Source organism: Elgaria multicarinata, chromosome 14 (genome assembly GCF_023053635.1).
Source record: "Elgaria multicarinata webbii isolate HBS135686 ecotype San Diego chromosome 14, rElgMul1.1.pri, whole genome shotgun sequence".
NCBI classification, from domain to species: domain Eukaryota; kingdom Metazoa; phylum Chordata; class Lepidosauria; order Squamata; family Anguidae; genus Elgaria; species Elgaria multicarinata.
The window spans coordinates 27605906-27628976 of record NC_086184.1 but is presented as its reverse complement, the minus strand read 5'-3'; the positions used below and the strand labels follow the sequence as shown (position 1 = coordinate 27628976).

General features: G+C 42.2%; 1 protein-coding gene across 1 annotated transcript in view; it reads left to right on the top strand.

Moving 5' to 3' along the window:
• Positions 1 to 23071, top strand: part of PHAF1 (phagosome assembly factor 1) — a 59582-nt gene extending 36511 nt beyond the window's left edge. Inside the window, exons 8-17 of the mRNA XM_063140952.1 lie at positions 299 to 396; positions 2595 to 2707; positions 7441 to 7574; positions 11013 to 11096; positions 11751 to 11833; positions 13220 to 13263; positions 17119 to 17162; positions 18946 to 19004; positions 19840 to 19912; positions 20651 to 23071. Coding sequence (XP_062997022.1) covers positions 299 to 396; positions 2595 to 2707; positions 7441 to 7574; positions 11013 to 11096; positions 11751 to 11833; positions 13220 to 13263; positions 17119 to 17162; positions 18946 to 19004; positions 19840 to 19912; positions 20651 to 20740 — 822 coding nt within the window. The 3' untranslated portion in view covers positions 20741 to 23071. The remainder of the gene's footprint in view (positions 1 to 298; positions 397 to 2594; positions 2708 to 7440; positions 7575 to 11012; positions 11097 to 11750; positions 11834 to 13219; positions 13264 to 17118; positions 17163 to 18945; positions 19005 to 19839; positions 19913 to 20650) is intronic.

The following is a 23071-nucleotide window of genomic DNA, read 5'->3' as shown; positions in this document are numbered from 1 at the left end:
ATGATTTTTTTAAAAAAAGTGTGTTCATACACCACAGAGAAGAAACAACTTGTGAATCCCCAGGTAATACACTGGCATTGGATCCACACCTGGTTTTACCATGGGCAGCCTTAACTTTCTGAAAGGTACTTTGTGATGGTTTTAAAGTTAGTTTTACAGTGTGGAGAAATAATGTTTCATTGGTCTTTCTAAATCGTCTTAAATTCTCCATTTGCAGTTGGTTAAAAGATACAGCACTTTTTTTGTTATAGTTGTTCATTGCGTAATCAAAATAACTTTTTATTTTTTATCTCCACAGCCAAACTTTGCCCATGGTTTAGCTTCTCTGCAGATTCCCCATGGTGCAACTGTGAAACGCATGTACATCTATAGTGGAAACAGTCTGCAAGATACCAAGTACGTAACGCTTGCATGGTGGAAAATATCCCCAAGTAGATAATGAATATCGGGTCTTGCCTTCTTGTATGCACACAATTGTATAAATGGAGATGCGGGAGAAATTTATTCAGTTCGCATTTTCATGTGAACCAATCTAATTATTGGGGCTGTGCACCGCCTCGGTTCCGAACCCCAAAACCGAAGCGGATCGGGGTGATTTGGAGCGCCAGATCACGGATCTGAGGCGGTTTGGGCGAAGGCCAAGGCGGCCCAAAGCCAATTGGCTCCGAAGCATTGGACCGCCTCAGTGCTTCGCAGCAGCTGCCCCCACCAGTCTCCTTACCTGTTGTCTCCGTCTGCATCTTTCTTCTGGCGGCTTCTGGTGCCGCTGCCGGAAATGAAAGGGAGTAGCCCATGCGATTTTAAGATATCGTGCGGCCTCTCCTGATTAGTACCGTAATTTCTGCTGGCGGTGGCACCAGAAGCCTCCAGAAGAAAGATGGCGGTGGCGACAATGGAGGCAGCAGGTAAGCCCCACTTCCCCACTTACCTGCCGCCACCAGCAGCTTGCGTCTGTCGGCTTCCACTGCCGACGACGCAGAAGCCCGGAAGTAGGCCGCGGCCTACTTCCGGGCTTCTGCGTCGTCGGGAGTGGAAGCCGACAGACGCAAGCCACCACCGACGGACTCAGGTAAGTGGGGAAGGGGGGCTTACCTGGTGCCTCCGCCATCCATGGCGGCAGACGGCAGAGGCACCAGGTAAGTGGGGAGGCTTCTGGGTGTCAGCTGTGCAGCCAGCACCCAGAAAAGTCCAAGTCGCCTCGGAGGGCCTGAATTTCGCCTTGGATTCAGCCCCGAGGTGGGTCAGGAACCCCCAAGGCGGATCGGGGCTGCTTCGGAGGCTCCAGATCGGCCTCCAAGGCGGATCGGGGGTGGGTGCACAGCCCTGCTAATTATACTTCTCAAAGCAATACGTGAACTGAAACAAAGTTATCCTTCAACACTCATGTTTTTCCAAATTGCAATGCAGTTCTCCAGTGAAAACATGCATAGAAAAATTAATGTATAATGGGAAAGTCCACACAAAAATGCATATGGTGAAAATAATGTTTAGAAATAAATAAATAAATAAATAAATATAATAATTTTATTAGGGGAAATTGCTTTCATAATGCATGTATGAGGAGAAATGTGCACAAAAAATGTATGTACGTGTTTGTGCAGATTTTTTTTAAAAAATTATTTGCTGATATGGAAAGTGGATAACATGAACTTGATATTGGAAAAATTAGAAACCGCGAAACTGAATGTGACAGACCCTTCTAGCCATAATGCTAGCTATATTTAGCGTTGTTAGCATCCTTATTGTATTTCTGTATATGCAGATTTACTTATCACTCATTTTACGCTTTAGCTTTTTCCCATGCTTTAAATGTAGGGTCTTTTCACACAATTAGTTTCTGGAATTTAAAATATACCAATCAATCCTAAATTATTTCTAACTTCGGTTAACACGTTAAAGGGTATTACCCTGAAGTTGAATTGAATTGAGACAAGCTCAATTCAAACATCACATCAAACCGTAACTTGAACTTTCAAATGTACAGGTAAAGTACTCACTGTTCCATTCTCTGGTCTCTAGAGGCAGGGTGATGGCCATAACTGTGATTTATCATTTCAGACATCACACCAAGTTATGATTTGCAAATCTACTTCAAACCATGGTTTCTGATTCTGGTTTGCCAGCCAGCTACAAACTATGGTCTGTCAATTCAGCTTTTGTTAAACTTTCTTAACCGTGCTTTAGCATCTGGATTGATCCATAGTCTGCTAACCTCCTGGAAGTACTTTCAGTTTGAAATCCAGTTATTTAAAAGCATATAGATTGCAACTCTGAGATATTTTGTCTGATAGTTAATTAAAATGTTAACAATGGAAAAAGTATTCTGTTTACCTGCAGAATATAGCAGTTTTATATCTCTGTTTGGAAGATGCTTAATAAATGATATAGTTCTTTTCAAAAATTGAATCTTTGTCTTAATGCTTCCTTTGTCTGACAAACGTGTCTGTGTCACCATTGTTGAGATACTGTTACTTGCTCCACTATTGGGATAGGAAGTTAACATGAAACCATTTGTTTCTGTGTCCTGTTTTGTGTACATGTTGTTGTTGTTGTTGTTATTGTTATTATTATTATGTATGATTTTACTGTTTCAGGGCTCCTATGATGCCTCTCAGCTGTTTCCTTGGAAATGTGTATGCAGAGAACATTGATGTTCTGAGAGATGGATCTGGACCCTCAGGTTTACGGCTTCGCTTACTCACTGCAGGTATAATTACTGAGCGGTGGTATTTGTGCTCTCGTTTCCTTTCCAAAGCATGAAGGTGAATTGGCCATTCATAGCCGTTGCATGTGACACTGTAATCGGAGAGTATCAAGGCATCTCAAATACTTCTCTCTTAATTTCTCCATTTCCTCTTCTGTTTTGGAGAAGACTCTTAACATTCCAGGAAATACTGCTTCAGTGGATTAAAAACTCTCCGGGCAGTATCCCATTTCATTGCGCCAACAGGACCGAACACTGGCGCAACAAGCAATTAGCGGTTCTGAAAGCAACCTCAGGAACTAGCAGAAGCACTAATTTCCCGATCAGGACAGGTCAGCGTAGCGCCTTTTGCTGAGCTCTGCTGACTGCCCCGTTCTGGAAACAAGTGTTTCCACGCATTTTGGGTTGCTTTTACAGGTGACAGCTCCTTACTGTACTATTTTATTTATTTATTTTAGCACTTTTATCCCGCCCTTTAGCAATAGAAGGCTCTCAAGGCAGCTTACAAAAATAATTCTTAAGACAGTCCCTGCCCACAGCCTTACAATCTAAAAAAAACATCACACAAAAGGAAACGGCATTGAGAGGGAAGAGGGGAAAAGCAAATTTAGGCACTGGATTCTCAGTTGCAAAGTTCAGAATGCCATGGGCACAGTGGAAGGGCTGTCGCTTCCTCTCCCTCTGATGCCCTCATTGGCGACAGTTAGTAGCAGGAGGGAGGGGGGCTCTTAGCTGGAGATGGGTCCAGGCACAATGGAGGGGGTGCCTGGCTACTGCTTCCTCTCCCTCTGATGGCCTCAGCAGTGACATTGGTGGGTTCTACTTGCATTATGGGCAATGTAGGATACTGCCCATTGCAGTACCCTTCTTGGAAAAGATTTCAAGTATGGGAATTCCTTTTGAGTACTAAATCGTGTTTGTCAAGACAGGGATACCTGTAAAACTTCACACAATCAGAGCCCTTGACAGTGGGGAAAAGGTCCCCAGGAACCCTTACAGTTTAGCAGGGTTGAAAACACAATTGGGCGGTACTCCTGTAAGTTAAATCAAGTCCCGAGATATGCATAGTGGGGATGCTTACAGGTGTAACGTGCCTCCTCCCACTCCTAGCTTAAAACACAGAAGGACAGAAGCTGGCTGGCAGCGATGTAGTCTGAGAAGAGGTTTGTGAGTATTAGAGATAATTCAATCATTACACCATTGTGATTTGCATTTAGCCAATCCATGGTTTGTTTTGAAGTTGACTGATTTATTTATTTTCCAAAAACTTCTGAGGAAAATATGAAATAATAAGACTATGGCCCAGTTTGTACGTAACAGTGGCAAATCCTGGGTTAATCCTGCCAACATCATGTTGAATATGCAACCTCCAATCGAAGGTTATTCTGTGACGTCTGAACTCCAGAAAGTATTGGTTAATCATGGGTTAAACAGCCCACCGTTTACCTAAGGATTAATTGTAGGTTAACTGTGGGGGTTTTAACCCATGATTAACCCATAGTGTCCTAGTTCACACATTACAGAATAATATGCAACCCCGGCAAATTAACCCACGATTTTCCGCCATTATGTGTGAATGGACTCTGTGTTAGACTGTGACCAGGAAGACCTAAATTAAAATCCCTGCATAGCCATTTTTACATTTTTTAGAATGTAAGCCTGAGGGTAGGGACTGTCTTCTTTATTGATACATTGTAAGCCGCTCCGAGAGCCTTTTGGCTGAGGTGCGGGATAAAAATACTCTAAATAAATAAATAAATAAATAGCCATAAAGTTCATGGGGTGACTCAGGACCAGTCACTGTCTCTCAGCCTAATAAGGGATAGAACCTCCTCTTTTCATTGTACCCTGACTCCCGAGGGTACAATGCCCAGTGACATTCATTTGGCTTCTTTCATTATTGCTTTCTGTCTGAATTTGAAAACTTCTTTATTCTGACAAGATTTCTGCCTGCCAGAGATTTGAGTATGTTTCTCTTGACTTATATAGTGTTCTTTGTGCATTGGAGGCAAATAGTATTATCTGCTGTTTTTATTTCAAACTGTTTTACATTTTAATTTTTTACTTTAATTTTTTGGTGTGCGTGTGTGTGTGTGTGTTTCTTTGGTCATTTGCGAGCAACCTTGAGTGCCCCAATTGAGCTCTATTACCATGTTCTTTTGCAGTTAAGTGTCACATAATTCAGGATTTTAATTGTTTAGAATAAGAGAGGTGAATAAAACCCTAAGTGAATTTTGCTTCTATTTTTACAGAACAGGAGAAAGGAGAGCCGCCTAGGACAGGGACCATATATCCTGGTATAGTAGGAAGGAGTTAGCTATTATCCAGATAATATAAATGGTTTTGAAAAGACACTGTCTCAAGGTAGAGTGTGAAGTGTAGATAACGTGCATGCCTGAGATGTAAAGAGAGAGAGAGAAAGATGTTGGGTGTATTCGCTGCTCGTTAGCTTTATACACTGCAGGTTAATACGAGCACGTGAAACCTGAATCTGTCGAAGAAGCTAGGCATCTCTTAAAGATTTAGAAGTGAATGTACTTCGGGAGGGGGATTCGTAATGGGCAGAAATGTCTTTATTGTGTTACATTTATGTAAAATGTGTGTACTCATTAATAACAACAACAATTATAATAATCCTATTTCTTACCCGCCTCTCCATCTGGATCGAGGCAGGGAACAACAATAAATATAAAATACATAAAACTGAATTAAACACATAGTATACATTAATAAAACATCCTAAAATTCCACTGGATAGGCCTGCCGGAAGGGATCAGTCTTTATAGCTTTCTTGGATGCTAATAGGCTGTTAAGTTGACGAGTCTCCTCCGGCAGGCCGTTCCACAGTCTGGGAGCAGCAGAAGAGAAGGTCCTCTGGGTAATACTTGTCAGCCTAATTTTGGCAGACTGAAGTAGATTCTTCCCAGAGGACCTGAGTGTGCAGAGCAGATTTTTGTGAACTGCCCAGAGAGCTCCGGCTATTGGGCAGTATAGAAATGTAATAAATAAATAAATAAATAAGATTGTACGGGAGAAGGTGAACCCGCAGGTAGCCTGGACCCAAACCACGTAGGGCTTTAAAGGTAATAACCAACAATTAAGTATGACTGTATCAATCTACGACATTTATAGGATGCATTAAATTACTTTTTATTGCAGTGTAATGTCTTTAAAACATTATGCCTTTTAATATGGTTTAATATTTTATTTTATGTATTGCTTTAAAATGCTTTTTAGGCTGCCTGTAAAGGTAGAACTCTTAAAACATTGTTGGTACATTGTTCATCTTGTTTTTAAGGTGCTTATTTTGTGAGCCGCTTTGATCCTACCTGATGGGGGAAAGCGGGGCGTAAGCTTTTAAAATAAAATAAATAAATCATGGATATCCAATAAAGGATAAGAGTTCTGATAGGAATTCAGTATAATGTGTCCACTGTAGTGGTAATACAACACGGCCAGTATAGTATAAAACTAGGACCGGGGAGATTTCAGCTCAAAACCTGACTCAGCCCCAAGCCCACTGGATGACCTTGAGACAGTCACACACTCTCAGCCTAACCTGCCTTCTACCATGAGTTTGTTGTGAGGAATAAAAGGGAAAGACCCCAGCTCAACTTGCGCGCCACGCTAATCCCCAAACCCTAGTTTCGATAAGCCAGGATACGCACAAGTGGTGTGCACCCAGCTTTATACCTCCCTTTATACAAGCGAGCTAACAAGCCAGGATTGAGCATTTCAACATAGCTTCCCATGACATTCAAATTGGGACTAATGGCTCCCAAACACCCTAGAATTCACAAGCCAGCCTTGGGAGCTAGCTGGGTTTAAGGGCTAAATCCTGGCTTGTTTTGCCACACATGCAAAGGGAGAAGCAAAGCAGCAGGAAGGTGCTGCTCAGGCATATCCTGGTTTAATAAGCCAGGATTTTTAACTTAGCATGACATGCAAACGTGACCCATGTGTGTTGCCCTGAATTCCCTAGAAGAAGGGTGGGATAGTAATTAGAGTCATTAGTAATTATTCCTAATAGTATGATACTATGGAGTAACTTTTACAGAAGGGTATAACTTGTGTATAACTTTTGTTCCCATTTGTTTGACCTCCAACTCAAACCTCATGCAATAAATAGCATTGCACTGCATTGGGCCCTTTTTCAGCATCAAAAGAGCACAGTTCCTCACCTCAGGAGTACATCTGCTATATGCAGCTCCAGCTCAAATAGAAGGGAAAAAATGAGCTAGATTGGCTCAGTTTAGCTTGCACTAAACTGGAGTGAATGATCTGTCTTCTGCAGATCAACTTTAAGACCGTTCCGGTGTGGCAGGTGTATTTTGTTTGCTTTTATATCCTATTGTACATTTTTTTCTGATTTGGCTGTAGTCATGTAACTTGGCATTCTGGACTGCATCTCAGAAGTCTTCCATTCTGACTGTTATTTCTTTGAAGACTCTTAATCTGCCTTCTCAAATTGGGGCCCTGCTGATGGGTCAGTCTGCAGCCCACCGTCATTCCTAGCCAGTACAGTTGTCCAAGTGGCCATGCTGGCTGAGGGTGGTGGGAGGTGTAATCTAACACATCTAGAGTGTGCCAGGTTGAGGAAGACTAGCGCAGCTGCTGTGGATATTTTTCAAGTTCCACTTATTTAGTTAGCCAGGCTTCAGGCCACAGAGATGCCCAGAAAGTGTTTTATCACATGAGTCAGGAACAACCCACTTCCGCTTTCTCTTCTCCTCCAGGTTGTGGCCTTGGCGTATTAGCGGATGCCAAGATGCGGGTATTTGAGCGCTGCGTGTATTTTGGTGATTCGTGCCAAGACGTTCTGAGCACTTTGGGGTCGCCTCACAAAGTTTTCTACAAGTCAGAAGACAAGGTTGGACAACAAAATAAGAAGTTAATATAGATTATCTTTTTATTAGTGTCGTGTTTCTCGAAAACCTCCTGCCTTCTTGGGAGACAATGACGAGGCCTGCTAAGTAATCCACAAAGCTTTATTTAAGCAATAAACATCTCTTCCCACCTGAAGAGAGTCTGATCTCTAGGAACTTTCCCCTAGGCAAAACTATGCAAACTAAGCGAGACAGTTGTCCATTCAAGAAGAATGGAAAGCCTTTTCCCAAGACACAACTTCAGAGAGACTAGTTCTGAGGCGGCTTCTGACGCGATGCAAGCCAGACCGACTTTCTCTCGCCTTCCTTTTGCTCCGCCCATTTTAGTCTGCGGCGTATTCTAGGACTGGCTAGCCTGTTGGTGCTCTCTCCTTCAGAAGAATGTTGGCTTCCCACAGGCTGTGTATTATTTGCCCTCGAGGAGATAAGCTCTGGAGAGGGTTCACTCCCAGCTGGTGAAGAGCCCGTGAGAGCTTTCTCCCCCACTGGTACAGGCTGGCCTGTGTCTGGCGCCGACTCCTTTACTGATTCTGATTGATTACCTGAAACACCTTCCAACCCAGGGGGAGCAGGGCTAGACATGACAATTAGACTATTAAACCAGTCTGTTCACACTACAGTATCCTCAAATGCTTGAGGTTCCCTAGCAAATCCTGAGCCATCCAAGTGTCCTGTGCCTTCTAAACCACCTCAGGGCCCTGTTTCCACTTCTTGCCTAACCCAGATAGGTTCTTGCTCCGAGAATGCCTGCTTGGTGAATGCCTGCTCTCCCACTATAACCCATTTATTCTGTGGTACAGTTGTCACAAACAGCAAGAAGACATGGCAAACAGTTTTCTCTTTTTCAACATTTTTTTTAATTATAAGTTTCAACAAAACAAACAAAATTGCAAGTGTAACAACGTACATTAAAGGCCTCAATTTCAAACATTACAATAAGGAGTAAATTACACATAAACTTCAGTAAGAGCAGACCAAATATCCAAATATACGTCTGTGGCGTTAAACCCCACAAGTCAGTTCCCAAATGTATGTCTGCAGTTTGTAAGTCTGTGGTTTTTAGAATGTTGGCCTGAGTGGGCGGAGTTAGAATGTCTTGGGAGGGGGGAGGAGTGATATATAAGGGAAGGACTGGGGGGATTGTGGGGGGACTTTTTAGGTACTTTTAGAGTCTTTAGTGCTCTCTGTGTTTAGAGTACTTAAGTTCTGGGAAATTTGAGGGTCAGTGTAGAGAGTGGTGTCTTTGGAGTGTGGTGTGCACGTAGTTTATGTATATTAATCAATACTGATAATAAAGTTCAAGAGTGATTGTGTGAGAAAAAGGAAAGCGCGTATGTGAATGAGTGAAAGGATTGTATGAAAGGTTTCAAAAAGGTTTTTAAATGTTTTATTTGAAACAAAGCTTGTGAACTTTTAAACATAAATTTTGATTGTTTTGTTTTTAACTACCATAAAAATCCCACGTGTCTATTTGACATTTATCATCTAAAGTTTACTTATTTAATACCCACTCTGACAATCATTCACCTCAGCACATATAACTCACAGTGTTTTATTTTATATATATTAAAATCCATTCTCCATTTTAAACCCCTTTCTCCACATAGTTTGGAGGAAGGTGGGTTTTATCCCTTGCCTCAGGCGTATCAAGCGGTGGTGCTTGGCTTGAGCAGGGAGCAGGCCGCGGCAACGTCCTTTAGCGAATGGTGCCTATATTCCACACTTTCAAATGCTGCTAGTGTCGTTAGGCCTTCAATCCATTGTGTCATAGGTGGTGAGCTCTTATTTTTCCAGTATTGTAGTATCAGTCTTTTTTCAGTGAAGAGGGTGCGAAAAATCCATTTACGCTGACCATATGTTACATTCTAAGAAGCCGGTAAATAATATTAAGCAGCGTTCCAATACAAAGTTTATTCATATGATAACTTTCTAACAGGTTTCTGAGATGTACTGCATCGGACTTTGTAAGGAGGCTCACATCCCATAACCCACACATGGAAAATGAGCATATCAGGGAGAATGCTGATCTAAAGCCCTTTTTCCTGACATGTTCACTCTCTCTGTGCAGGGATTATTTTACATATGTAGCTATTCATTTATATCCCACCCATCCACACAGGGAGCCCAGGTTGGCTAACAAATCTCAAAAAAGCAATACGACACACAGACAACATTAAATTATTTTATTTATTTATTTATTTATTTATTGCATTTGCATACCGCCTCATAGCCGAAGCGCTCTGGGTGGTTCACATAAGATAAAACATTTAAAAACAATATGCAAAAATTAAAAACCATAAAAACATGCAAAATTCACATACATTTGAAACCACAATATCAACTTTAGAAACAATGAGCCAAATAAACCAGACCCAGGCTGTTTTAGATAACTCTAAAACTACAAATACATGATGCAATAAATTAAAACCATCACAACAACACCAGAAAACAGATAAAACACTTGCCTATACCCCCAAAACTTGTACAAATAAGTCTTTAACTGGTGTCTGACAGCTGAGTTCCTCCAGGAATGGAGTTCCATAATTGGGGTGCCTCCACGGAGCAGGTTCTGACATGTGTGGTAGCGCTACAGCGGCCCTCCTCAAGGACACCACAAGCAAAGTCTCCCTGGCCGATCTGAAAACCTAGGTTGGTCATTACTGAGGAAGGTGATCCTTCAAGTACGTGAGTGCTGAAGGACTAGCACCTTAAATTGGGCCCAGTAGCTCACTGGCAGCCAGTGCTGAGATTTCAAAACTGCTGTGATATGCTCATATCTCATTGCCCTGTCAGCAAAGGACAGCAGCACTGCCGCACCACCTGCAGCTTCTGGGGATGCTCCATGTAGAAAGCATTGCAACCGTCCAGTCAGGAAGTCATCAGACCCTGGACTACTATTGCCAGGTGATCCCAGAGCTGGCATGCCAACTGTAGCTGGTAGAATGGAGGAGCTTTCAGTCATTAGACTCCCCCCCCCCCCCCGCCCCAACTAGTTTCCCCAGAGTCTTGGCTGTTGTGAAGGAAAAATGAGGGGAGGGTAAGAATAGGAAGTCTTTTTCGTGGGGAAAAAGGAAAGCGCAAAAGATGGGACTGAGAACACGATGGGCTGAGGAGATTGCCCGTGCTGAGGGAGAGATGATAAAGAGGGGAGGGGTCTGCACAAATGCCCTCAAATTATGCAGCTTAAGGTTTATGCTGTGTGCCCCCCCCCCCGCATGTTCAGTTACTCAGTGGCAAGAATGGGTGCAGGGGCTCAACACATTTCTCATTTCTGCCACAGAAGTAACTTAGTCCAGTTAAACCATGTTTACGAAATGGGAGGGCAACTGTTGAGTTTGAGAAGTGTCTTTGTTTCCCTCCCCCCACAAAAAACTGAAGCTTCATGTGGTGGCGATTTTGTTTTTTTTTGTTTTTTTGGACAGATGAAAATTCATTCGCCCTCCCCTCACAAGCAGGTTCCATCAAAGTGCAATGACTACTTCTTCAACTACTTCACGCTGGGAGTGGTGAGTTACAAAGTCTGAAAGCAGTCGTGTTTTCCTTCTGTCTAAGCTCACTGGGTGACTTGGGGCCCATCACTGATGCTCAGCCTAACCAACAACACCTGTTGAGAGGATAAAACGGGGGAAGAGGAACATCACGTACCCCGCCTTGGGCTCCTTAAGGAAAGGCAGAAAACGTAGCAAATGAATAAATGCCATAATGCCCGCATTGTGTTAATTGGGTGGCATGGGAGTCAATATAGTCCAAATTCTCCAGAGCTCCTTTGCTGGAATATTTGAACCATACATTTTTATTCTTGCTTAGTGTCTCATGAAGCCCATTCCATATATTTGATATTCAGTATTTTCAAAATACTATATTCCTTCAGAATCATATATGCTCTGGAGAAAAGCCAGGGCAAATGCCTGGACAGAGCAGAGAAATTGCACTCCTTATAAATACAAACAAGGAACATCAGGTCTTAGTTTGGGTATAACATTTTCTTCACCAGCTTCCAATTAAAAATAAGTCCTAAAATAATTGCCAGAAGGGAACAAGGTCTTACCTGCACACACATTGAAAATGTGCCCAGGACTTTCCATTCACGTACGGGACATTGTTTCATCATTTTAATTTAGTGTTGACTCACTTTTTTTCTTTCCCATTTTCACACACAGGACATCCTTTTTGATGCAAATACTCACAAAGTGAAGAAATTTGTTTTGCACACTAACTACCCCGGTCATTACAACTTCAACATGTGAGTAGTGAGAGTTGCCCAAGTCCTACTTCAAGTTCTCCGGGCTAGTAGGCGTACAGGAGAAAGCTAAGAAGCACTGTGATGTGCTGAATATCCAATAACTGTAAAGATTTACTTTGCAACCCCTTTCTAGTTTTTAAGACTTCATCAAACATCAATTACATTTTCCCAGACTTACCTAGGTGGCCACAACTTGTTAGAAAAAATGTGAAATTCCCAGTGTTTCAAATCTCATGCAATATAATGGACCGTGCATTTGTGTTTACCTATAGTAACTCCTTTTCCACAGGAGATGCCTGCTTCAGAGCTTGTAATGTATAGATTCCAAGGATCCCCAGTACAAAATGTGCTTCTATAATTTGGCAAACCCAGTTTTTCAGGAGATGGAATTAATGTGTGCCCAGCCCATCATTCATAAGGCTAGATTTTACAACTTAGGTCCACACAGAGATCGCTCCCCACCCCACCCCACCCCACCAAGATCACCTTCACCCAGATGTGCTGTAGCACGCACCTGATTAATTTAAGTTTTCTGTGTAGCTATGTTATTTGTGAGCAGCCAGGAGGAATTCTGTGGCCTTAGAAGATGGGCAGGTGTAGTGATATCTGGAATTACCTATAAACTCAGCACCTGCTACAGCACCGTAGGTTTTAGCTGACACTAGAAAGAATGAATGCCGAGCTTGTTTTTCAGTGAACTGACTGTAAAATTAAGGTGGTAGAACAAAATCCAAACCTATTTCCAAAATGAACTTTCACTTGCCCTTCTGCATTGGTAATTGGCCAACTTGCTCTGAATTTTAGGAAATTCCCCTACCCCCGTCATCTTTCTCAATGGTTGTTTTCCAGAAACAATAGTTTTGTGCTTAATTGCCTTACTATGTAGACAAGATGCAGGCAGTTAATTATCTATAAGCAATCCAGACCTTTTTCTTTCCAGGTATCAGTGTGACTTTACCATAGATGCGGGGAGTAATGAAGAGAAAGTTAGACATGCTTGATTTCTTGTGGTTCCAGGCAGGGTTGAGTGCAGTGGCCATGTTTTTGCTGGCCTGTGTGCAATAGAGTGCAACCTAGTGTACAAGCCTACATTTGGTGTGGTTTGTGCACATTTTGGGTGTTGCAGAGGTGTCGTAGAACTCAGCGGCAGAGCACATGTTTGCGCAATGCAGTCCACGGGATCCATTGCTTGCAGAAGGGAATTTGCAAGATGGAAAAGAATCAGTGGGGCTTAAGCACCTTGTTGGATTGGGGCCGCTGGGTCCTGAACTTGTTGTCTGCTTCTGTTGTGCAGTATTTCACATTTAGTTTAGAATGAACCACCGTCGAAATAGTACAGTTCATTTATACTTCCTCATAATAACTCTTCAATTTCAATGTTTCTAGTTACCACCGTTGTGAATTCAAGATTCCGCTAGCTATTAAACGAGGTAAGAGGGAAACATATTGACGAAAAGGCATACGTCTGAATGTAGGCTGGAGTAACTGGGAAGTAAAAAGACTAACAGGAATGAGTGGAAGCTTTTGATGCGTGCTTGTAGTAAAACATTAATATTCTCAGCAACCAGAACGAGAACTGGGCCCAAAGTTGTACCATGGCAAATAATTAAGAAAACTTCAGGCTAGCGTGTTCCCGCAATGTCAGTGAATAAACACTTGGTACAGAAAAAGAAAAGCCGTGAACGCTTCCGAGCGATGCCAGGAATTGTGGAGTGCTCACACCCCCACACACCCCATAGATTATAGTATAAAGAGAAAATATTTATCCGTCCATAATGTGGAGCAGTTACAGAATGCCAGCACAACTCAGCTGACAGGAATGCAAGACTTGGGTTTAGGTCAACTTTCAACAGGTTGCAGTTTTTCCTGTTGGGCTCTCTGAAACGAGAGGGATTGAGAGAACTGACCTGGGCATATGAATGGGAAGAAAATCACATTCATTTAGAGACAGAGCAGGTTAATAGCACATAAGTCTGCTATTTTTTTTAATTAAGAATAGGACTGACACCCTTCGGATATTGTTAAGAAAAAGAGTCAAAATTAATACATTGCAAACAGTGAACACAGTGAAATAAGTTTCAGTTCAGATTCTACCCCTCTGGCACCATTCTAAATGTGTTTTGGCTTTATATGTGAGCACAGAGAGTACGTGCTCTGTTGCATCCTCATTGGCCTCCATGTGTGAACGGCTACTAAGTGCCGTGGGGGCCTTCCTCTATTCATGGAGACTCTCCACGCAATTGCGAACCCTGCTTTTCCACACAGAGAGGAGTCCTGCCTTCCGCTGTAGAGAGCCATGAGGTTGCAGTGTGTATATAGCTAGCACTCCCTTCCCTGCTTCCCCTCCCTGCATGTAGAGGCAACGTTGTTTTAGAACGTCTGAAATGGGCTTCTTTCTAGAAAACATCAGCGTTAAGGATCATCAAAGGCCCTGGACTCAAAATGGTGGTAGGTGGACTTCTTGTCCTGATTCAAGAAGCTGCTTAAGTACTTTTGCAGACCTTATATAAGCCTGGGAGCAGTCAGTAAAAATTAAAAAAAGATCACTGGATACAAAAGCAACCCCTTATCTGAATTGCAGTTTGAGATGCTGTCCTGTTCTTGCACTTGTTATGATGTGTGTGTGTGTGTGTGTGTGTGTGTGTGTGTGACACTAATTGTTTAGCCTCATTTCACCCTAATTCCTATATAAAGAAACCTGTTATGAAAACCTGAGTGCATGTAGAAAGGAGAGACAGAATTCGTTTATCTCTGTATGCCCGGCTAGGTTTCCCTAAAGTGTCTCAAACGGTGTTTCAAGTTCTCTCATCTGTGAATATTTTTACTCAGCAACAGCTCCTTATTTCAAAGCCAGTTTCATGGAAATTATTAAATATGCAACGGCCCTGAGGGCAGAACAGCTCTAATTAATTCCAGGTTTTATGTAAAGTGCTCTTTAGAAATCCACAGCCAAGCCGTGCTGTTACTTGCCGAGATAATAAACCTCAGGACGTTGTCCCGTTCTTGCGCTCGTGATTTGTGTGTGTGTTACTAACAGTTTCTGGGGAAATACGGGCCGGGGAGAATAGTGCCATCTTGATCACTCCGTTAAAATGGGTCTTTTTAAATTTCCTCCCTTTAGGATATATTTCCCCGGCTATGTCTCCTCTCTGAGTCTCTTCTCCTTTTTGCTATTCCTTCCTCGGTCCGCTTTGCTGTCCCTTTCCTTCCATTCAAGGTTCTTCACTTGTACTTTCATTGCTTCTCAAACTCCCTCACCCTCATACTTGCATCCTCTGCTCAGTACAAACAGATCTGCAATCGCCAGGGCCATGTGTGCTAAAATTTAAGATGTGCTCAGGCAAACTAAATTCTGTGCCAAGAAAAACTGAACTCTGCAACTTGTATGAACTGATCAGCTTTCCCTGGGTTTTTTTAAACATGGTTTATTCATCATTTATTTCCTAATTTGTGTAATTTAATCTGGTTTTGCCGGTTGCATCCCCACCACTGGAAATCTTAATTCATTCGCCCCCTCTGGCTTCTTAGACTTCAGCAGGCATTGTCCACACATTTGCAAGCATCTCTTCACAGGGCTTGAAACTGACTTTTAAAAATGAAATCTGAGATTCTCAGGAAGCTGAGCTTCGCATCCATTTTTGAGTATAAAGAAGTGGGCGGTGGCAGCGAAGGAGAGGTCTTAGTAGACATCACTGAGGCTGGTGACGCCACAGATATAACAAAATAAGATTGTACTTTATTCATAAAGTAAAAGATTTTAAAAGACACTTTAAGTGGCAGCCAGGCATCTCTCCATCATGCCTTGATCTGTATGAGGCTATTAGAGGGAGAGGAAGCAGCTGCTGAACTTTGCAGTGAAGAATCTAGTGCCTGAACTAGCTTTTGCTTTTTGCTTTTTTTTTTTTTTTTTTGCTTTTTTTCCTCCTCCCGCCCAATCCCTTTTCCTTTTGTGTCATGTTTTTTAGACTGTAAGCCTGTGGGCAGGGACTGTCTTAAGAAATATTTTTGTAAGCTGTCTTGACAGCCAATTTTAGCTGACGGGCGGGATAGAAGTGCTATAATAATGAATTATTATAACTTCTGACAATGTTAGGTAAGGTTTCTACAAATGTGAACAATACACTGAATGGTTCTTTTCTTCTGCTTTTAGTCTCGAACAGAAATATCAACTTTTTAAAAAGATTTTTTAAAAAAGCTATTAAAATATAAACCGTGGGCCAGAGAGAGCTTGCTTCCACTTTGCTAAATCATTGGTTAAAACTCTTGCTTTTCCATCAACAAACCAGAGTTCTGGGTTCCAACACCACAGAGAACAACCTAGGAAGGGATTAACAACAGCCAGAGCTGGTGCAGGCCAGCATACTCGCTTGCTCCTGTGCACTCTCAAACAACCCATGTTTAATAAACCATGGGTTGTCCAAGCATCTTAACCAGGTCCATGACATAAACATCAAATCAGCCCCCCTTGCTTTTTGTCACATCTTGCTTGAAGAAGAGCGCTAAAGAATCTCAAACGTTTGCACATTTATTGCAATATTTTTGGTTGGCCTAACATAGGTATTACATACCGTATTTCTTCGATTCTAAGACACACTTTTTCCCCTCCATATAAACATCTCTAGAAACGGGGTGCGTCTTAGAATCGCGGGTGCATTTATTATTTCTTTGATTCGAAGCTTTTTTTCTGTTGGTGGTACTGAAATTAGTGTGCGTCTTACAATCGATGGTGTCTTACAATCGAAGAAATACGGTAATTATGGATTTTGGAAATTTGATTAAATAAAGACTCCTGTGAGCCCAAGGATCCCATCTCTAGAATAAGCTCCCTGCTGCAACTCTGCACGATGTATTGCTCTGCCTTTGCGCCTTTCCAATCTTTTTCCACTGGGGGTGATTAATTCTAACCCATCTCTGTGTTGGATTCAATTGGAGAATTCAGTCTCTGCCATGCAAAAAAACAGATGTGTTCCCTGCCCTCAGAGAAGATGGCTTATTGGTTTGGCTCCTCCCAATGAGGAGCTGTGCCCAGAATAGTTGGGTGTGGGGTATGGGGTGGGGTGAGCCATTCTTACTCCCACACATTCCAAATCTTTTTTTGTGGGGTGTGGGTGGTTCAAGAGTTAAACGTACCTCAGCTTGAACAGAAGCTCAGGAAACACTGGTCTAAAGAGACCCTTACAAGCTTTCTGTAGACCGCACTTAAGGCATTAGGTATTAGTAGGAGTGAAATGGATTGCTGAAATGGCACTCTTACAGATGATTTGTTCTGTTCTTCCCCCAAACAGAGAGTGCCGATTCACAGACAGAAACCTGCACAACCTACAGCAAGGTAAATCACAACCCAAGTCATGCTTGCTAGAACAGCCCTTAGACTGCAAGAAAGGTACGCCCCGTTGGTGCCACATGAATAAAAGGAGTTGTTATTTTGCTTAGGTGGACTCTTTTAGGAGGCATTTGGGCTCATGGAGTGGGAGTCAGGCCAGAAAAATGTTTTTGAAAAGGAGAGGAAGGAAGGGAAGGAAAAAAGACCTGGTTGTTTTTACACTGTGCTGTTTTCATCAGAATTTTTCAGGCTTCACCACAATCACAGCCATTAAGTAAACCCGTCTCCCTGACTACAGGTGATTTTCTCATGTAGGTAAATTGTTTACCAGATGTACTCAAGCAACTAATGAGTGACTTATCAAGCTGCCTATTAATCATTTCTGAACTAAAAGAATAAGACATTTGTCAGTGATAACCTAATAATGCGAAGCCACTTTAAATTAAATTGCTTCTCTTCGGTAGGGGAAGTAGCATTTTACCTAGATAAAAGATGGCTTCATGTTATACAGGTCCCAAGTTCTTATCAATACTCTCCTCCTATCAGTTTGATGTCTATGTATATATCTTTATGTTATTAAAGTATTTATATCTTGTCTTTCTGCTCTCAAAATGGGGATTCCACCATCTCCAGGCAGCCAACAAACTAGGTTTTTTTTTTTAAAAAAAATTGAATGTAAATTGAAACATATTTGTTTTTTTTTAAAAAAAGCAGCAGCAGAAAACTTTGAGCCAGTCCCATTTGCAAAGAATGTTCTCATACAGGCCATAGGCCTGATGGCACAAGGCACTCAGATATCAACAGAGAAAGAGCCGGATGTGACTCCCAAGGGAGGGAATTCTATGACAGTCTGTGTGGCACACCCAAGAAGGCCCTGTCCTACATATGTAGCCACCACACCTCCAGTGGTGGTAGGTCATGAAACAGGGCCTCCACCGGAGATTTAAGTGGGCAGGCAGGTTCATGTGGAAGAAGGCAGCCCTTTTACGTAACCAAACCGAAATCGTACGTATTTATTTAGCAGGCTGCTGTTCTCTGGGCAACGTACAACCGTATTAAAACAATTTAGAATGGCAAAATCCACAAAGAATACCATTCGATAAGGCAGCGCTAAAACAAATATTGCGTAGGAGAGAGAAGCTAAGAAACAAGAGAGTAAACTAGCCTCATTAAAACAAAGAGCACTACAGGATTGCCATGTCAGAGTTTGAAAGTCTGAGAGAATCGAATGATCTTTGCAGGGCACTGGAAAGATACTGAGGGTGAGCCTCTTGGGGAGGGAATTTCATAATTTATTTGTTTATTTATTTAAAACTTTTCTTGGCTGCTTTTCAGGGCCCTCACAAGGCGGCTTACAACAATAAAATGCATAAAATATTGAAAGCAATAAAATACTAAAGTATTGAAAGCCATAAAAACATGATCACTATACAATAGCAATTGAAACAATAAAACCACCAGATTATTGCAATAGCGGCAGTAACAGTATTCATCATGGGAAGACCATGGAAAAATAAAATGTTTTTACGGCCTTCTTAAAAGCCTGCAAGGATGGTGCATGGGCGGACCTCCAATAGGAGTTTGTTCCAGAGTTTTGGGACCACCGTAGAGAAGGCCCTCTCCTGTGTAAACAAGAGGCCACTGCTAAGAAGGTCCTTCCTCTTGTCACTGCTGAATTTTAGGAGCAGAAAAGCAAAGCACAGACCCAGCTTTACAACACACCTGCACATGTATATGAGAAAATATTTAGGGTGCTTCATTCCTTGAAGACATTTTCATTTGCTTACAGTGGGACAACATTCAGGACCTTCTTGGGCATCCAGTAGAGAAGCCGGTAGTACTTCACAGGTAAAGATTTTGTCTCTTTTGTCACTTGGATAGGAATTGATTGGGTTTCAGGTGGCAACTAGGAGGAGAGTCCTAACAACACTCACCAGCAGCAGTTGTGTCATCCTCATGGCGCTAGACATAATCAGTAGTTAAAGGACATTCATAGTGCAAAAGGGGGCCCTTGGTCACTGCCAAATTCTGCTTTTTATTCATCGCTCCTTGGAGATTACGGGCCTTTAGAACTAGAAACCCTGGCTTAGCTTTCTAAGCTAATCAGTTATTTGGAGGAGGTGCATAAGGAGACACCACTCAGCCGTGCTTGCCACCTTGCAAGTAGGAGAAGCGGGGAATCTATCTTCATCATTCTTTGCGTGCTGAACATGTGGTGCCGAATACGTGATGTTTTCCTTGGCCACGGCGAAGTATTAGGAGTTTGCCGCAAACCAGGATGTGAAGCTATGATGAAGTTTCAGCCTTTCGCCACCTGGTGCCCTTCAGATGTGTTGGACGACGACTCCAATCATCCCCAGCTAATGGCCACGCTGGCTGGTGGATCGTTAGAGTTGTAGTCCAAGACTTCTGGAGGACACAAGATTGGAAAAGGCTGTTGCAAAAGTTCACCATGGTTTCCCATCCTGGTTTGCAGCAACCTCCTACTTTGCCAGGGCCAAGGAAAACAAACGGTGGTTAAGCCTGCATGATGCTTCCATGGTGAAAGATTCTGTTGGAATCCCTATGAAGATGAGTTCTGTTTTTCATGCCGATCTTATTCAATATTTTCTGCTGTACCTTTTTTTAACTCTCAGTCTTGCTGGCAGCATTTGGTGTTTTAGTCTTGCCTTCTCTTCTTCAGGTCGTCCTCTCCGAACAACACAAACCCTTTTGGATCAACGTTTTGTTTTGGACTGCAGCGGATGATCTTTGAGGTTAGGAAAACAAGTACATTTAACTAGAAGAAGTGAGGGAGCACTGGGTTATGTCTTGTTGAAGTACTTAGCTTTCTTTTTCCATGTGCCTTTAATGCTAAAATTGAAAACAAGGCAGTGAAAAGGCGTGAGAACCGGCGAGTCCATTGTGTGCTGGACCAGTTCAGCAAACTCACCTGAATCCCAAGATGTACATGGTTTAGAAATCTCACTCTTGGATGTTAATGCTAAATGTTTATGGTCTAAATAATCCACTGAAAAGGTAGCAAACATGTTGATTAAAAATAGGGTTGTTTTATGAAGTCAGAGCCTCGTGTGGCGCAGAGCGGTAAAGCAGCAGTTTCTGCAGCTGAAACTCTCCCCACGGCCTGAGTTCGATCCCAGCGGAAGCTGGTTTCAGGCAGGCGGCTCGGGTCGACTTAGCCTTCCATCCTCCCGAGGTCGGTAAAATGAGTACCCAGCTAGCTGGGGGAAAGGTAATAACGGCCGGGGAAGGCAACGGCAAACCACCCCGCTATAAGGCCTGCCAAGAAAATGTCATCGAAAGCTGGCGTCCCTCCAAGCGTCAGTAATGACTCAGTGCTTGCACGAGAGGTTCCTTTCCTTTCCTTCCTTATGAAGTCACCCAGCAAATCCACAGCTGGTCTGCGGGTGACACTGGTGCTCTCTTGCTGCTAATGTATCTGGATGCTTTTTGGAGGAGTTTAACGTCCGTATTCTTTCTGCCTCTTGCTCCAGGTGATGCAGAATAACCACATAGCATCTGTTACTCTGTATGGCCCAGCAAGGCCAAGCAGCCAGTTGAAAACGTTGGATCTTCCCCAGTGAGCAATATCAGCCGAACGAAATGCTACAAAATTAGTACAGCGTGCCTTGATTTGCTGCCACTTGTAATATGGAAAAGCACGGTATGATGGGATTCTTGTGTGTGCGTGTGTTCAAAAAAACCTGTCCCTTGCCACCTGTGCATGAGGCAGGATGAAACAAAAATCCTCTTGACTGTTCGTCACAGGGCATGGAACTAGTGGTGGAGGTGAGCAGTTAGGTGCCTGCTGCCCTTGGTTTTCCTCTTCTGGGCTGCCCTCCTCCTTTACAGTGTGGGTATATACAGACTGGTCTCTTTCCTGAGCTGGAAGAAGGATGCGCTCAAGAAGAGAGAGAGCACATAAATGACTGCACGACTTAGAAGCACAAACTTTTTGAGCCTTGGAGCATCTGGAAATAGGTATTGGATATATATATATAAATATATATATATATTTTCCAGTCTGTGTTTATGTTAACTGTATTGATAATGGTGGTCATGTTTTTTTAAAAGACAGCGGTGTAGGTGTGGGTGGGTGTGTATATATATATATAATACACACACACACACACAGAACTTATATATAGGTGTATATATAAAGTAAAGTACATGAGTATTTCTGTGGCTTAGGACATCCGTACCAAATGTGACAAGTATGTATATACATGTCCATGATTTCAGGCACCACATGTTTGTCTAACGTTGAAACAAGCGCAAAAGCAGCATGTGCATAAGACTTGGTTGTAACATTTTTGCACTACATACACTTTAATTACTTGACAAGACATTTTAATCTTCTCTGAGGAGCATCTGTGTACTGGGTGTGAGTGGGGGTGCGATGGTTTATTTAAGGGTTTGCCCTGCATAAAGCTTATTTATACAGTGGGGAAGAATCCCCTCCCCTCTTTTCTGCACTAATATTTACTTGACTTGCTGAAACAACTTACTTTCTGCCATGCCTGGTTAACTGACTTGTTTTTTTAAATAGTTTCCAGAAGGGAAGGGAAAAAAAGTCAAATGGATTCTTCTTACGAATTACGTTTTTCTTAAGGGTTTTGCTACCATTTTTCTTTACCCTTAAAACAGGGGGGAATTATTCAGTCCTGTTAAGAGTAAACGCAGTTGTCTTGTCTTGCAACTGTATGAAATGTATCAGATTAGAATTTCTTACTGTCCTGTAGAGAAGCGTAGTTGGAGAACTGGGGTGCAGCCACTGGGAACCACTTCCACCTAAGTTGCATTGAATTGAAGCGGACGTTGCACGGCCTTAATGCAAGAGAGGTCTCCCTGGAGGCCTCTATGGAACACGGGCTTGGCGGTTTGCGTTCTGGATTGTGATATATGTAGCACATTGGAGCGGGAGAGAAATTACCTCTTCCCTCACTCATGTCTCTCTGTCTCTCTCTCTCTCTCTTTTAATTTAATGCCAAATTGTTAGCCAAAGAGATCCTTAATCTAGTTTCAACATTTCTGTACATATATAACGACACTGCACACCCAGCTCTTCCACCCCCAGCAGACATGATTTCAGCTGCTTCAAATTAAAGGGATGCTGCTTATCGGTCATTATCCCAAGCAGAAGCTAACTGGAGTGTGCAGCTCTCTTTCCAGTCTTATTGTGGGGAAGGTAGATTGTCTGTCTGTCTCAGTCACCTTTGAACTATTAACCCTTTTTAAAACAATGGAGAGGAGAGAAAAAAGAGAAATGTATACTTTTTCCCATTTTTAATATTTTGGTGTAGCAACTTGTGATATATATATCAGAGATGATTTTTTGTGAGTTTTGCAAATGTGTGTACAGATTTTGTAAATACAAAAACCTTTTTGTAATTTCAACTCCATGTACAGTGTAATCTTGTATAGTTTATCAATGAATGAGGGATAGGAAATTTTAGAACGTTAGCGAAGAGTTTCGGATCTTGGACCAGTAGCAGGGATAAATGTGATGAGTGGGGTGGGTGTGTTGCGTATATATGTGAGTATGTGTGACCTCCTTTTTGCCATTTAGTCTTCCTGTATACTGTGACATTCTATCCTGTTTTACTTAAGAAGAAATAAAGGAAGCCCCACTGAAAATTTAACGGATAATGAGGGGAAAACGTTTTATGGTTTACCTGTATTCCTAGATGTTACTCCTTTTCTTCATAATGTGCTGTTTTCCCTATGATCATTGCTTGCTGAGAAAATTCCCCGATTCTCTTTTTCTTTCTAATATGGATTCTGTTTTTCATAACCCTCCTGTAAATTATACAAAATACCTAATTAGCATGTACATTGAAAGGACAAATAAAACAAGACTCAGTTACTGTGTTGTAAAAAAATACAGTTGCTGGGTGTGTGTATTTTGCAATTAA